The sequence below is a fragment of the Bufo bufo genome, chromosome 6 (assembly GCF_905171765.1).
Source record: "Bufo bufo chromosome 6, aBufBuf1.1, whole genome shotgun sequence".
NCBI lineage: Eukaryota > Metazoa > Chordata > Amphibia > Anura > Bufonidae > Bufo > Bufo bufo.
In genome coordinates this window covers 181,157,329-181,173,925 of record NC_053394.1, presented here as the reverse complement: position 1 = coordinate 181,173,925, position 16,597 = coordinate 181,157,329, and the positions used below count along the sequence as shown (strand labels likewise).

At 43.1% G+C, this 16,597-nt stretch overlaps 1 protein-coding gene across 2 annotated transcripts in view; it reads left to right on the top strand.

The window, feature by feature from the left end:
• The window catches only part of LOC121005093 (oocyte zinc finger protein XlCOF8.4-like), a 68,298-nt gene that overhangs the window by 23,814 nt on the left and 27,887 nt on the right, over positions 1–16,597 (top strand). For both annotated transcript variants that reach the window (XM_040437636.1, XM_040437637.1), the window contains exons 3-4: positions 1,924–2,094; positions 2,186–2,309. In XM_040437636.1, coding sequence (XP_040293570.1) covers positions 1,924–2,094; positions 2,186–2,309 — 295 coding nt within the window. The remainder of the gene's footprint in view (positions 1–1,923; positions 2,095–2,185; positions 2,310–16,597) is intronic.

Genomic DNA, 16,597 nt, shown 5'->3' with positions numbered 1-16,597 from the left:
GATCGGAACCCCAAGGAAGCACTACGGAGTGCTTCCCTGGTGCTTCTGGCCGTGCCTTTGCACAGCAAAAAAGTAGCGCATGCACTCATTTTTTGCGGTGCGGACCGTCTGATGTGGATCGCGGACCCCATTCAAGTGAATGGGTCCGCATGCGGCTGCCCCACGGTCTTTGCCCGTGCTTTGCGGTCCACGAAGCCCTAACGTTCATGTGCATGTAGCCTTACATGTCAGTTTTACCGCATAGGGAACACTGTAAAAATGAAACTCCTTAAAGAATGACAGGTGGCATTTTTTCCCCAAATCCATACCATTTAGATTTCACAGCTTCTTACTAAGTCATATGGAATATTAAGTGATGCCATTACAAATTACAACTTGTCCCACAAAAAAATAGCTCTGAATTTGCTATGAGAACAAAAAAAGTAAGCCATGTCTCCTGGTATGCAGAGGGCAAAAAAATAAGTGCTAGTTCCATCAGTGTGAGTTTCAGGATGGAGACTCAACTTTCTTATTCCTATTTCATGCACTAAAGTCATATACAACTCTATATAACCTGCGTATATATATATATATATATATATATATATATATACACTCACCTAAAGAATTATTAGGAACACCATACTAATACGGTGTTGGACCCCCTTTTGCCTTCAGAAATGCCTTAATTCTACGTGGCATTGATTCAACAAGGTGCTGATAGCATTCTTTAGAAATGTTGGCCCATATTGATAGGATAGCATCTTGCAGTTGATGGAGATTTGATGGATGCACATCCAGGGCACGAAGCTCCCGTTCCACCACATCCCAAAGATGCTCTATTGGGTTGAGATCTGGTGACTGTGGGGGCCATTTTAGTACAGTGAACTCATTTTCATGTTCAAGAAACCAATTTGAAATGATTCGAGCTTTGTGACATGGTGCATTATCCTGCTGGAAGTAGCCATCAGAGGATGGGTACATGGTGGTCATGAAGGGATGGACATGGTAAGAAACAATGCTCAGGTAGCCCGTGGCATTTGAACGATGCCCAGAAAACATCCCCCACACCATTACACCACCACCACCACCAGCCTGCACAGTGGTAACAAGGCATGATGGTTACATGTTCTCATTCTGTTTACGCCAAATTCGGACTCTACCATTTGAATGTCTCAACAGAAATCGAGACTTATCAGACCAGGCAACATTTTTCCAGTCTTCAACAGTCCAATTTTGGTGAGCTTGTGCAAATTGTAGCCTCTTTTTCCTATTTGTAGTGGAGATGAGTGGTACCCGGTGGGGTCTTCTGCTGTTGTAGCCCATCCGCCTCAAGGTTGTGCGTGTTGTGGCTTCACAAATGCTTTGCTGCATACCTCGGTTGTAACGAGTGGTTATTTCAGTCAACGTTGCTCTTCTATCAGCTTGAATCAGTCGGCCCATTCTCCTCTGACCTCTAGCATCCACAAGGCATTTTTGCCCACAGGACTGCCGCATACTGGATGTTTTTCCCTTTTTACACCATTCTTTGTAAACCCTAGAAATGGTTGTGCTTGAAAATCCCAGTAACTGAGCAGATTGTGAAATACTCAGACCGACCCGTCTGGCACCAACAACCATGCCACGCTCAAAATTGCTTAAATCACCTTTCTTTCCCATTCTGACATTCAGTTTGGAGTTCAGAAGATTGTCTTGACCAGGTCCACACCCCTAAATGCATTGAAGAAACTGCCATGTGATTGGTTGACTAGATAATTGCATTAATGAGAAATAGAACAGGTGTTCCTAATAATTCTTTAGGTGAGTGTGTGTGTGTGTGTATGTATATATATATATATATATATATATATATATATATATATATATAATTTGAGATTTTGATATATAGTATTTTGGTCCAGAAAGCTAAGTACAGCCTTACAGAGTGATGCTTTATATTAATAGGACTGTACAGTTGTAAACAAGTGTGGTGAACGTGTGACACCTAGCAGCCATTCCTATTTGACAAGAGGATGTAGAAGGACCCAGAGTTCCATTATATTGTTAGATAAGGAGAACAATGATCAGAAGATCCTGGACCTCACCAACAAAATTATTGAGCTGCTGACTGGAGAGGTGAGCGCTGCTGGGAATACTGGGAGATTATACAGTAACATCAAGAGAGATGTCTGAATGATGCCTGTATCATTGTCATTGTTTGTGTCAGGTTCCTATAAGATGTCAGGATGTCACTGTCTATTTCTCCATGGAGGAGTGGGAGTATTTAGAAGGACATCAGGATGTGTACAAGGACATCATGATGGAGAATTGCAAGCTTCTCACATCACCAGGTAAAAGAAGAACAATCCCATTGCATTACATACAAAGTATTATCACTGTTACTAGCAAATTAGGCACAGTTTGGGTCACATGGATGTCTAAATTTTAAGCAGATACACACATCTTGTAACTATTGTGCTGCTTCTACCTGTGCCTGTCTCTTGTATTCTGCAATCATCTATTGAGCATCCTTTACCATCTACACAGCATAATATGATTCATTAAAAGGTGTCAAGGTATATCTTTTATATAAAATATAAATATTTTATATAAAAAATAAAATGTCAATAAAATATGGAAATCAGTCAGGAAATCCACTAGGCGAACATAAAACGCCTTTTCTTTTATCTTGAGACTCTAAATTAAATTTATGCAATTAATGAAAACAAAGGGGCAATCAATTATGCAAAATACATGTAATAATTTATTTATAAATGAGTAAAAATCCAATATAAAACAGACATAAGATCAATGGATAGGTAAATTGACGCAGTACCAACAAACCACCACTAGATGGTGGTGTAACCCTCTATCACTTTCTCACCAGCACAGAATTATTTAAAGTAACATATGATAAGATATAAATGCTATATCTTTATCAAAATAAAAAGAGAAAAGTCAGTCCTGTGTCCCAACACGGACAGTTACTTGCTCTGCTGCTGGTCCCGGAGTAGTGTGGTAGGTAATTCACACCGGATATATATATATATCTTTATCAAACAGACAAATAATTAATACATCAAGAGAAGCTCAGGATTTTCTGTTTACCAACAGGTTATAACATGACAAAAACACAGATTAATACAGGAACAAAAAAATGTTGTCCCTTGACTCTGTCTCAGCCTATGACAATCCAAAAAATATATATATATATATATGATATTAATATGATATTATACCCCACTTGGCAATCAGACTATGGAAATATAATTTCCCAGAGTTTTGCCTCTAATCTCCCATTAGCAATATGCATCTTTGCTAAGAGGACAACTAGCATTTAGGGAGGTGTTTAACACTATACGTTCCCACAGTATGGGAACTCTTGACTATATGCTGAGAGGAATATCTTATTAATATCACAAGCAAAGAGTATAACATACGTTACCAAGTCAAGGATGGACAGAGTTTCAGATGGGACCAGTTCTCAGGAGTTCTCTAGTAGTCAAAAATATAATTCAAGTTTCCTTTGATATCCTTTCTTATGATCTGATCTGATGGTTTGATCTGATGGTTTTTTATTTTTTTTTAATTCTGTTTATTTGGAGCAGATTCACAGAATACAAGGCAAGGGTCATGAACCCGTATAACATACATTAAACACGCTTTCTCCCCCTGGCTTCTAAAGGAAGTCAGGGAGTCACATACAGTAACTTAAGGAACATGAGTTTAATATACATGAATCTGACTGCATTTTTTATTTTAATTCAAAAGTAGTAGGAGACAGAAATAATAAAGAAAAGAAATGGAAGAGGGGTAAGGGAGAGAGGTATAGGGGGGAAGGGAGGCAGGACTATACTGCCAGGGGTCCCAGAGTATTACTTAGAGATGCTTTAAGGTACCATGAAGTGTACTGAAAGGGTTTAACCAATTCTCTAATTCTACCATATTAAAGTGTGTCATAACAAAAGTGCGCCACTTATTAAAGAATTTGGAAGCTGAACTTTCTTTGTGCCTAGATGCTTCAATCCTTTCATATCCTAAAAGTATTTTCAATTCAGAAATCACAGCAGGAATGTCCGGCATGGCATCTGTGAGCCATCTCTGGAGCAAGACCCTTTTGGCTACTAACAAAACCGAGTGTAATAAAATCGGTATCTTAGTTGGGTTCTCCAAACGGATATAATGGAAAACCAAGGTCTGGGGTTCCATAGGTAATTCCACCAACCAGTTAGTCTTGATATACTCAATCACAGCGACCCAAAATTTGACTACCTCAGGACATGTCCAGATGCCATGCCAGAAATCCGTAGCAGCCAATTTACAATTAGGACAATGTGTGATACGGTCTGGAAACTGGGGAGAGGCTGGAAAGTTAAATCCATAGATTGCCCGATGCATCATTCTAAAAAACGTTTCACGCCAAATCTCACCAATCACGCACTGACGTACCTTACTCCAACCTTCCAGGATCTTTACCCCAATCTCATCATCCATAGTGATGTGCTCCCACTTCTTAAAAAGAGTGGAAACCTTGGCTTTCGTGAAATTTCCTGAAAAGGCCCTATACAACCTAGAGAGGGAAACTGTTTGGGGAGAGAAACTAAGGATCTCATCAGAGTTTTTGGTCACCTCCCTCGATAGATCACGCAATCTATGTGAGCAGAAACCCACAATCTGCATTATTTGCAAGAAATGGGAATCCGGTAAGGCATATTTTTCCTTCAGTTCTTTTGGAGTTAGCCAACGTTTCTCCCCTTGATGCATCAGATGTTCCGCCCTAGTCAAACCCCTAGATATCCACAACTCAGAAGGTCTCAGACTAGTTCCTGACGGAAATTCTGGATGACCCCATAGCGGCATCCATTTAGAGATTGCATGAGGCAGATTTACTGTTTTCCTAACCGCCTTCCAGGTTGCTATCGTATCTCTCAATAAAAGCGAGGATTTAATTTCCCCGGGTAATGCGGCCAAATTAGAGTGGAGGCACGCTACCAGGTTCCATGGAGCTACCAAGTTCTGTTCTACTTCCCTATTAGAGAAAAGATCTGTATCATGCACCCAATCCGAAACATGACGCATAAGACATGCCAGATTGTAACCCCGTACATTCGGGAATTTCACTCCTCCTTCAGGCTTCCATAACATAAGCTTCGAAAGAGAGATACGAGGGCGTCTACCTGACCACAAAAAAGTGGTAAAAGCCTTGTTTAGAGCAGTGACATCTGTATGTTTCAGTAGAATCGGAAGCGTTTGGAGGGGGTAGAGTAACTTAGAAAAACTCATCATCTTAATGAGCTGGCACGTTCCTAGCAGAGATAAGGGAAGTGAATGCCATTTCTGTAGTTCAGATATTATTTTCGCTATGAGGGGAGGATAGTTTAGTGAGTACAATGACCCCGGAAGCTTACCAATTTTAACCCCTAGGTACGTGACATATTTCTTAACAGCAGATAAAGAGAGACCTATATCCTGCCAAAACTGCGGTGGGTTAGTGGCGTGAAGCTCTAGAATCTCACTTTTAGACGAATTTATTTTATATCCTGAGAAGGACCCAAAAAAACTCAAAAACTCCATTAGGGGGCCTAAGTGTCGCTGTGGAGTGTCCATGAAAATCAAAAGATCATCCGCATATAAAGTTAGTTTGACCTCTTTCTTGCCTATGGTAATACCCGTATATAAGTCAGAATCCTCTAAAAATCTAGCTAAGGGCTCAATGGCTAGGTCAAAGAGGAGGGGGGAAAGCGGACAACCCTGTCTAGTCCCTCTCTGGAGGGGGAACACCCGAGACAGGAAACCTCCCGTATGTATGCGCGCCGCTGGGCTGGAATAGAGACCCTTCAAAAAGGTACGGATGTCCCCCAAAATCTTGAATTTATCAAGTACCGCCCCCAGCCAGTCCCAACGCAGTGAGTCAAAAGCTTTTTCCGCATCTAACGCCAACAAAATAGGGGTTCCGGCTGGCTGAGGGCGGCGCCGGATCCAATCCAAGGTTGCCAACACCTTCCTAATATTTGCTACCCCCGACCTCCCTTTAATGAAACCCACCTGGGAGGGCCCTATCAGGGTAGGCATTAATAGGCTCAGTCTGTCAGCCAGTATTTTAGTCAATATCTTGAGATCCTGATTGATGAGCGAGATCGGGCGGTACGAACCTGGATCTTGTGGGTCCTTATTTGGTTTAAGTATCAATTTAATGTGGGCAACATTAACATGGGCAGGGAAACTACCTGTGTGTAAAAGATGGTTAAAATATTCCATCAGTGTGGGGGCAAGATTTTCTTGTAGCACTTTGTAAAATTCTCCTGAGAATCCGTCAGGGCCTGGCGCCTTTCCATTATGTAGGGAGCGTATTATATGTAGCACTTCCTCAGCCGTTATTTCCGCATTTATAGATCCCTGCTGTTCCTCCGTCAGGGAAGGTAATTTGACGTTTGTCAAAAATCTCCTACCCTTTTCAGGGTCTTCTGGGGTGTCGCTATAGAGACGCTCATAATATTTTCCTAGCAAATCATTTATCAATTTAGGATTTGTTTGGACCACTCCCCCCTCCCCTTTCAGGGCTGTGATGACTGTAGGAGCCCTCCTGCCCCGTGCTAAGTTGGCCAACATTTTGCCTGACTTATTCCCAAATCTGAACAGATCCGTCTGGAATTCTGACCTATACATTGCCTCCCGTTTATCTACCCAAACTTCAAAGGTATTTCTAGCTGCAATCCAGGCCTCCTTGTGCTGAGTGGTAGCCACCCGGAGAAATTGAGTGTATGCCTGTCTAAGGGCCGAACTAGCCTCCTGATATTGTTTAGCGACCACCTTGCGTAAATTACTAACATAACCGAGAATTCGACCCCTCAGAACCGCTTTTGCAGCCTCCCAATGGGTCGAAACATCTGATGCATCTCGGGGATTGTCACCCTGAAACTCCCACCACCAACCTTGTAGTGTATCTTTGAAATTGTCATCCTTCGCAAGAAAGGAAGGAAAGCGCCATATAAAATCAGTTCCTCTAGGGTAGGTATCCTGCAAGGAAATGGAGACACGCGAGTGGTCAGAAATAAGTAAGTCATGAATTTCAGCGGAAACCACCCTAGATGACATATGCAGGGGAAGGAAAAGATAATCAATACGAGACCATACATTATGTGCGTGTGAAAAATGCGTATACTCCCTGTCGTCAGGATGTAGAGAGCGCCAGGTATCATATAAACCTGTAGAAGTTAGAAAGGGAGGTATAACCTTGTCAGAGAGTCTTTGTGATCTGACCATCCCCTCCTCTCTCTTCCGGTCTTCCAGAACAGAAGCGACTGAGTTAAAATCACCACCCACAATTCTGTTGTGAGTTCCATCCATATGCAGTCTGTTCTCCAGAAGAGCGTAAAAGGGAGCATTATTTTCATTTGGGGCATACACATTATGAATGCTATAAGAAATCCCTCCTATCTCTACCACTAACCTATGCCATCTGCCCTCACTGTCATGAGACTCTGAAAGTATTTTCCCTGAGAAATTTCTATGTACTAAAGTGAGTACTCCAGCTTTGCGCTCCCTGGCTGAGGATCCAACCACAGAACCCACCCAAAATTTTTTCATACGGAAGAAATCTTTATCCTCCAGATGCGTCTCTTGCAGGAGAACTACATCAGGTTGAAGACGCTTTAGGTGACGTAAAATCTTTGACCGCTTCTGCGGGGAGCGTAAGCCCTTGACATTCCAGGAGATAATTTTCATTTCAGTTCCGGTATGTACGGATCCCCAGACAGAGAAAGCCAAGGAAGAAGGGAGGAGGGAAGGAAAAAGGGGGGGAGGGAAAGAGAACAGAAAACACAAGCAAAAATCAATATAAGTACAACCAAATAGAACTGCCTAGGTGTGTGGCAGCAGGTACCAGTCCACTGGACCGGGTACGGCTAGATGGTGTCAGCCGTCACTAAATCTAGTTATAGACTTTCCTTTTTTCCGCCATGGCAGAACTCTCACATACCTAGCCTAAACAATTGCAATCTGTACAACTGAACAATAACGGCCCTAGTATGGAGCATAAAGCAGAATAATAAAACATTCTTAATCTGGAACAGCTTAGCAGCATTAACAAGATTCTACCCCTAAGGGTTGAGTTTCAACCACATTTAGAATTGAGGAATGTCAACGTCCTCTTCTGGAGGGCCTTTCCTGGCCATTGCGCGAACGGTCATTCCCTCGTCGAACAGCTGGAACCAATGAGTCCTTCAAGGTAGACCGTTGGGGAGAGAGTGGTATATCATGCTGCTCTGAATCAATAATCTCATCCAAGCCCTCCTCTGCCTCAGTGGGAGATCTAAAAGTGATAGTCCCTCCTTGTGCTCTGTGAATCTTTAGAACCGCCGGGAAAAGAAGCTGAAATCTGATGTCCCTTTGGTAGAGTGCAGTGCAGACCGGGCTAAAGGCCTTGCGTTTCTTCGCCACCTCAGCCGAGAAGTCCTCAAACAATAAAATTTTGTGGCCCCTTATGGTTATCTGGTGTCGCCTTCTACGAAAACTGCGGAGTAAAGCCACCTTATCATTGAAATCCAACAGTTTAAAAATAACTTGGCGAGGTCTCCCATCTCCACTGCGGGGAGACTCCGAATTAGAGTCCCTAGTGGCGCCTCTTTCCGGACCAATCCTGTGGGCCCTCTCCACTCGACAGAAAAACTTTAGGCCCAGGGCCTCTGGCAGTTCTTTCTCACATATATCTAAAAGGTCCAATTGTTTAATGGACTCAGGCAGCCCAACCACCCTCAGGTTGTTGCGGCGTGACCTGTTTTCCAGGTCATCCACCTTAAACCGCAGGTATTCCAAGGCGTGCTGCTGGGATTTCAATATAGACTCAGTGTCCCCCGCTTGCTGCTGCAAGGACCGCAGCTTTCTCCAGAGCCCCAACTTGTATGCTGGTCTGATTTACCTCTTCCCTCAGGGAGTTAAAAGAGGCCAGTATTGTCGTTTCCAGTGTTTTCTGGATGTCCGGTATTATACGCATTGCCACTTCAATGGCTAGTTGTTTATAATCTATTGTGGCCGTGCCACCTAGAGGGGACCCCTCTCCCTGGGTACTCTGAGAGCCCTCCTCCCTGAATACTAGTGGCTGAGTGTCCGCCATTTTTGCCGCGCTCTGTGAGGCTGCTAGCTGCGCACCTGTGATCTTCTGCCCGCTCCGGAGGAGATATCTTTCCATCGGCTCCTAGATGCAGGTAAGTGGTGTCAGTCGGACGTCCTTTAGGGCTGAAAAGCAGTTCCCTGCGCTCCAAAATGACAATGATGTTCGGCGGTATGCAGGAGCTCTGAGCGCTGCGTCCTCACATGGTGGCGCCGGAACCGGAAGTCCTGATCTGATGGTTTTGATCTGATGGTTTGATCTCCCTCCATGTTCCTATCCAGCAATACTTATCCTCCCTGATATCTTACGTTACCTCCTCCTGGATTATGATCTCCCAATCAACTGAGGAGGGTGTAACGTATGTTAATATTACTTTGATGTAATCTTAACCCTTGATATGCTGGAGAAAACAAGTTATAAAATAATATAATATCGTACATCTACCTCTAGATGGCAGTGTTGTACCACATAACAATTTCAACATTAATTCTAAATACCTAATAATACGTTCATTTGACCTTTTCAACCTCTCGAATATATATCAGTATTAGGGTTTTTTCCTGACATTTTAATTACCCCTAATCTAGACATGTTGGAGTCACCATCTCCTACTGTCTTCTTAGGGACAATGGACAATGGTTCCTTTTACTTGACATCCGGGTTCATTAACTTGCCCACATGGCTGGCTAATAATATTCAGCTCTCCTCATGAAACCCATTTAGTAGGAAGACAACTTCAATACTTTCTAAACCTTAAAAAGTCTATATGGTCAGTGGGATACACACGGCATAAAATATATATTCTAAATGATGTAAATATATATATATATCGACACACTGTTATACATAGATTACATATTATATAAGTCATTGGTTAAGATATGTTGCAAATTTAAATACACCACACAGGAATATATAGAATATAATTATGAAGACATGAATGGGACATTCACACACCCAATGTTTCTATAAGGTCGACTTCCCTAATGACTTTGTAATGAAGTAAAATAATACATTGCTATTCAAATGGTTCTCTCTCACAGACACATGTCTGTAGGACCCATCATAGCATTAACAGATATACCACATCTGCTCATAATAATTTTAAGAGACAATACACTCTATGTCCCTACAAACATGTTACCCAAATTGAACTCAGCATAACCTCATCTCGGCCTATAGAAAGATATTAGACTCTGGTTCAGTCTAACTTTACACTTAAAGGCAATGAGCATTGTTATTTAGACTATAATATCTTCAGATAACACTTATGAAAATGCATGACAAATCCCCCTTCATTCCAAAATGTTCCATAAAGTGTGAATATATTTGGAATGTTCAAAAGGGCTTTTCATATGTCTTCTTCATGGGTCACCAGTGGCATCGCTACAGGGGGGCAAGGGGGGGCAATTCCCCCCCCCAGGTCATTCCTTGCCCCCCCCAACGCTAATTAGTAATCGCTGCGCCGGCCGCCCGCACTACTGACTCAGTGTCAGTGATTAAAGTTAAAGTACACACTACACAGAGAACACACAGATACATACAGTCAGTCTATGAGAGTCACATGACAGATGGGGGTGGGGGCGGCGTTCAGACCCAGCGGACTCGCAGAGGCAGAGCGTGCAGGGCGGGTGCAGGCTGGGAGTGTGGCAGCCGCAGAGACAAGTTGACGACTTGGCGTTACGGTCGTCAGCGCGTAAGGCTGCGCTGCTGCGTGCCTGCCCGCGCGAACGGACTTTGCAAATTGCTGCCAGTGAGTGCCTTCATGTTCTCTCTGCTCCTGCGTGCTGCGTCACTCTGCTAGCTAGTCTAGTGACACTGTGACTTCTTCTTAGACTAGTGTGAGCCAGCAGCTGTCTGAGCCTGACCTGTCTACAGGTGCCCACACTGTCTAGGGCTAGGCCCCAGCTTGGACTGTCAGGAGAGGAGGACAGGAGTGGACTCAGCCGACTGTGTCTGTGGCTGCTGTGGCATTGCAACTTCCCAACTCTGCCTGGCCCTAGAGAAAAGAAAACAAAGTAAGAATAAAAAGTTTTTAAAAAAGTATGTACCCCTATACCCCCACTACCTCGACTCATGGCCTGCCCTCCCTCCTGCTTGGTTTGCGCCCAGCCCCTCCTCAACCTGTCCCTGATACGGTTACCCCTATAACTTAGGGTATCATGGTACATTATACAGGGGTAATATAACTAAGGACCCCTGTATAATGTCCCCACTCCCCTGATAGCACTGAGTCCTCATCAGTTATATTACCCTTGTATAATGTACCCTGATACCCCTTAGTTATAATATTACCCATAATGTCCCCTGACTGATACCCCTCAGTTATATGACTGAGGGTAATCAGGGTACATTATACAGGGGGTTATATAACCAAGGGGTATCAGGGTACATTATACAGGGGGTAATATAACTTATATTACCACCGTATAATGCCTGATAGGCCTCCTGAGTTATATTACCCTTGTATAATTATGTACCCGAATTCCCCTTAGTTATATGATCCCGGCGGGGTCATATAACTAAGGGGTATCAGGGTACATTATTATACAGGGGTAATATAACTTAGGAGGCCTATCAGGCATTATACGGTTGCAATATAGCTTACATTACCCCTGTATAATGTCCCATCATAGCCCTCCTCAGTTATATTACATTTACCCTTGTATAATGTACCCTGATACCCCTCAGTTATATTACCCCTGTGTAATGTACCCTGATATCCCTTAGTTATATAATATAACTAAGGGGTATCAGGGTGCATTATACTGGGGTAACCAAACTGAGGAGTGCTATCCTATCAGGGACGTAATACAGGGGTAATGTAAGCTATATTACCCCTTTATAATGTCTGATAGCCCTCCTCAGTTATATTACCATTGTATAATGTACCCTGATACCCCTCAGTTATATTACCCCTGTGTAATGTACCCTGATATCCCTTAGGCTACTTTCACACTTGCGTTCAGAGCGGATCCGTCTGGGGTCTGCCCAGACGGATCCGCTCATATAATGCAGACTTGGGATCCGTTCAGAACGGATCCATCTGCATTATATTGTAGAAAAAATTCTAAGTGTGAAAGTAGCTTCAGACGGATCCGTCCAGACTTTACATTGAAAGTCAATGGGGGACGGATCCGTTTGAAAATTGAGCCATATAGTGTCAAATTCAAACGGATCCGTCCCCATTGACTTACATTGTAAGTCTGGACGGATCCGTTTGCCTCCGCACAGCCAGGCGGAGACCCGAACGCTGCAAGCAGCGTTCAGGTGTCCGCTTGCTGAGCGGAGGCTGAACGCTGCCAGACTGATGCATTCTGAGCAGATCCGCATCCACTCAGAATGCATTGGTAGCTGGACGGATGCGTTCGGGGCCGCTTTTGAGACTCTTCAAACGGAGCTCACAAGCGGAACCCCGACGCTAGTGTGAAAGTAGCCTTAGTTATATAATATAACTAAGGGGTATCAGGGTGCATTATACAGGGGTAACAGAACTAAGGAGTTCTATCCTATCAGGGACGTAATACAGGGGTAATGTAAGCTATATTACCCCTTTATAATGTCTGATGGCCCATCTCAGTTATATTACCCTTGTATAATGTACCCTGATACCCCTCAGTTATATTACCCCTGTGTAATGTACCCTGATATCCCTTAGTTCTATAATATAACTAAGGGGTATCAGGGTGCATTATACAGGGGTAACATAACTAAGGAGTTCTATCCTATCAGGGACGTAATACAGGGGTAATGTAAGCTATATTACCCCTTTATAATGTCTGATAGCCCTCCTCAGTTATATTACACCCAATGTACCCTGATACCCCTTAATTATATTACCCCGGCGCCAGGGGCGTAGCTGCAGGGGAAGCGGCTGCTTTAGTATTTTTCTGTAGTATGATTAGCTGGTGAAAATTATTAGTGCCCCCCCATTTTTGACTGTGTATCTTCTGTGCCCCCCCTATATATTGATCCTAGAGTCGCCACTGTGGGTCACGGTGCGTAGACCTTGTTTACGGTGTTTTAGCCATAGTTTACTTGTTTATGGTGTTTTAGCCATAGTTTAGTCTTTTTGAAGAACCTTATCCAACGCACTGTTTTGGATGGTCAGCAAACTCAACCATTCCATAGATCCTGCAAAACAGTATATAAGTTCGATGAATGTTTGATTTGATTCACCATTTCCGCATGAATACTTAGTAAGTTACTTTTCAGTGAACCGATCTCCAGTTATAATGTTTTAATGGAGATGGAATTGTCAACTGTTACACCTGTGGCAATGACAGCGCCCACTATGCTAAAGATTATAGCGGTAACGATGGCAGAAATAAATCGTCTCGGTCTTTGACTCGTAGAAAACTGCTCTCTGATCAAGGTCTTTCTCGCTTGCTCCAGGATCTGCGTAATCCGTCTTGGGAATATCCAATGTGCGTTTGGTACTAGGATTGGATCTCTGGTGACAGGATCTCGGACACGTTGAATTGTTTTTCGATGAAGATGCGTGGATCCAGGCTGATGTAGATCTTCTGGGACAAAATCCTCTTGTTCGTCAGAATGAACCCCACAGTGTCCTGTAGCATGATTCCGGACGAAGGACCTGGCACAACAATCGGCTCGACGTGGAACTCCTTCCCCAAGATCAGGATGACATAGATGATGGCAATCATCTTAGTCGGCATCTTGCGCCTAAAATATTATATGACACATATGAGTACATACATCTTTCACTTTTTATCCTGTAAGAAAAGAGGTTAATGCTATCATATATTTTTGATTGGCATAGGTTATTTTCTTGAACAGGGTAAGTTCCTTGTTTTAGAGGTCAGTTAAGAGATGTTTAGTTATAGAGGAAACACACGTGAGGACGGCTTAGTATACACGTTTGTTCATACAATACCAATCCTAATTTCCGTCTTTAGCTGGAACTGTAAAATCTCTTCACCTCTCCTCCTCAGACTCCTTCTATCTCTCGAAATCGTGAGCTAGGATGACAAACACGTAGTTGATTAATGTGCACCCATTTTTCCACAAATTCATCCCCCTTAGGGATTTTTATCTTGTATACCACTGGTGACAACTTTTCAATAATGACATAAGGTCCTTTCCATGAAGTTAAGAATTTTCTCTCCTTCACTTGATCCCGAGAGAAGTTATAGAGGTAAACCTGATCGACAATTTGATACTCCTTCTGAGTAGTTTTCAGATCGTAGTATGTTTTAGCACTCTGCGGCTTTCTCTATATTCTTCTGGGCTAACGCAAAAGCATGCTGAAGGTGCTTGCATAAATTTTCCACATATTGATGCGATGTTGTAGCATTTATCAAATTATGATCTGTTGTCCGGTATAATAAATGCTGGGGTAACACCATCTTCCTTCCTGTGATCATCTCGAAGAGAGAAGGTTTGGTTGCTGCGCTTGGGGTGGCCCTGATGGCCATGAGAACCAAAGGCAACTTAACATCCCAGTCTTTACCGGATTCATTGACAATTTTTTTAGAATGTTCACAATGGATTGGTTGTAACGCTCCACTCCACCACTAGAGGCTGGCCGATAAGCTATATGTAGCTTCCCCAACGGACTCGATCCGTTGGGGAAGGCCAAACCTGGAGAATATGTGGTTAATGAGCAGAGATGCACATACGCTTGAACTGCATGTTTTGCACGGCAAACATTCCACCCATTTTGTGAACAAACAAGTTACGGTTAACATTTATCTGTTGCCTTTTGATGACGTGGTTACTGGTCCAATGAAATCAATTTGGATGTCTGACCATGGCATGGACATCCCCCTTTTCATCAGCGGTGCCCGATGAGTGGGTCCTTGTGGCTGGAATTGAGGGCATATTAGACATCCTTGAAAATATGTTCGAACGTCTTGTAACATATGTGGCCCTTAGTAACTCGTATGTTAGTTTCTCACCTTGATGTCCAGCTGTTGGGGCATCATGGGCATGTTGTAGCATCAGACCTCGATACGCTGCGGGTACTACCCATTGCGTGATACCGTTCTTTGAGGTCCTTATCAGCAATCCATCCTGTAATGAGAATTGGGACTTACCATTCATCTCAAAATCCGTAACTCCTCTTTTACATCATAGTCTTCCGTATTTATGGGACAATTCTGTGGATCCTCAATGTGGTTATAAAAGATACCGATAACTGGATCCCCCTTTTGGCTCGCAATGAGATCCTCACTAGGAGAATCTTGGCTCCATTGTACCACATTAGCTTCAGTTCCCTTTTGGGCCTGACTCCTTGTCGTTGCGTCCACTTGGACTTCTCCGTCAATGGCTGCTTGTTTGGCGAGGGAATCTGCTAGGTCATTCCCTTCCTTATCCACACCTGGATATTTTGAATGACCTCTTACCTTCTTCCAATAAATTGTAAGACCGTGGGTGGTAACCATCTCGTCAATCTTACAAAACATTTTACCATGCTTGACTGGCTTGTTATTGCTTCTCATCATGTTGGATCTTTTCCATCTGGGGAAATATTCCACAAAGCTATTTCCAACATAATCAGAATCCGTGATTATGACAAACTCTTTAATATCATATTCGATAGCCATTTGTACGGCTTTGTACACAGCTGCAAGTTCTGCAACCTGGCTACTTTTAGGACCGATTTTGTATCCGACGGATATCTCTGGGAACATATTATTCCACACGATTCCGACACCTACAACCAGCGTGCATTCCGATCCTACATCGGTATGGAAGGAACAGCCGTCTACATATACACATGGTAATGATTCGCAGTACTCCTCTTCGTAAGATTTATATGGGGATGATGATTGTTCCTCCAGGAAATCATTCTCCTGTGACTCACCTTTATGTTCCGCATTGGAACAATCATGGAGTTCTGCTAATCCTTGAGCAACTGGGTTTTTATTATTTTGTTTGTACCTGATCTCCAATGGCCATCCCATTAAAGACATTGTCCAGGCGGTTATCCTGCTATTTGACAGGTTTCCATCTCTTATCCGATCACTCTGCAAGTATTGCAGTGGTTGGTGTGCAGTCTCCACAATGATCCTTTCACCTTGGATAAAAGTCCTGAAATATTGCAAAGCCCACACAGTTGACAATAATGCTTTTTCACAATTATTGAATTTTGCCTCAACCGGTGATAAGGATTTGCTGGCATAGGCAATGATTTTGTTCAACTTTTCCTGTTTTTGGAAAAGGACTGCACTCATGCTCTTGTCAGTGAAACCTGTTTCCACGAAGAAAGGTTTTCCCCCTTCTGGATAGGCAAGGCATGGAGCCTGGATAAGTTTGGCCTTGAGTTCATTTACAGCTTGCTCATGACGCTCACTCCATTCCCATTTTACTCCTTTCTTCAGTAACTGCAAAAGAGGCTTTGTAATTTCGGCATAATTATCTATGAACTTACGTGAATAGTTCATCATGCCCAAGAATGATCTCAATTCCTTGAGATTTGTAGGTGACTTGGTATTGATCACTGCTTCCACCTTCTTCTGCTGTGAGTTGATTCCATCAGCAGTGATTTCGTGACCTAGGAAATTA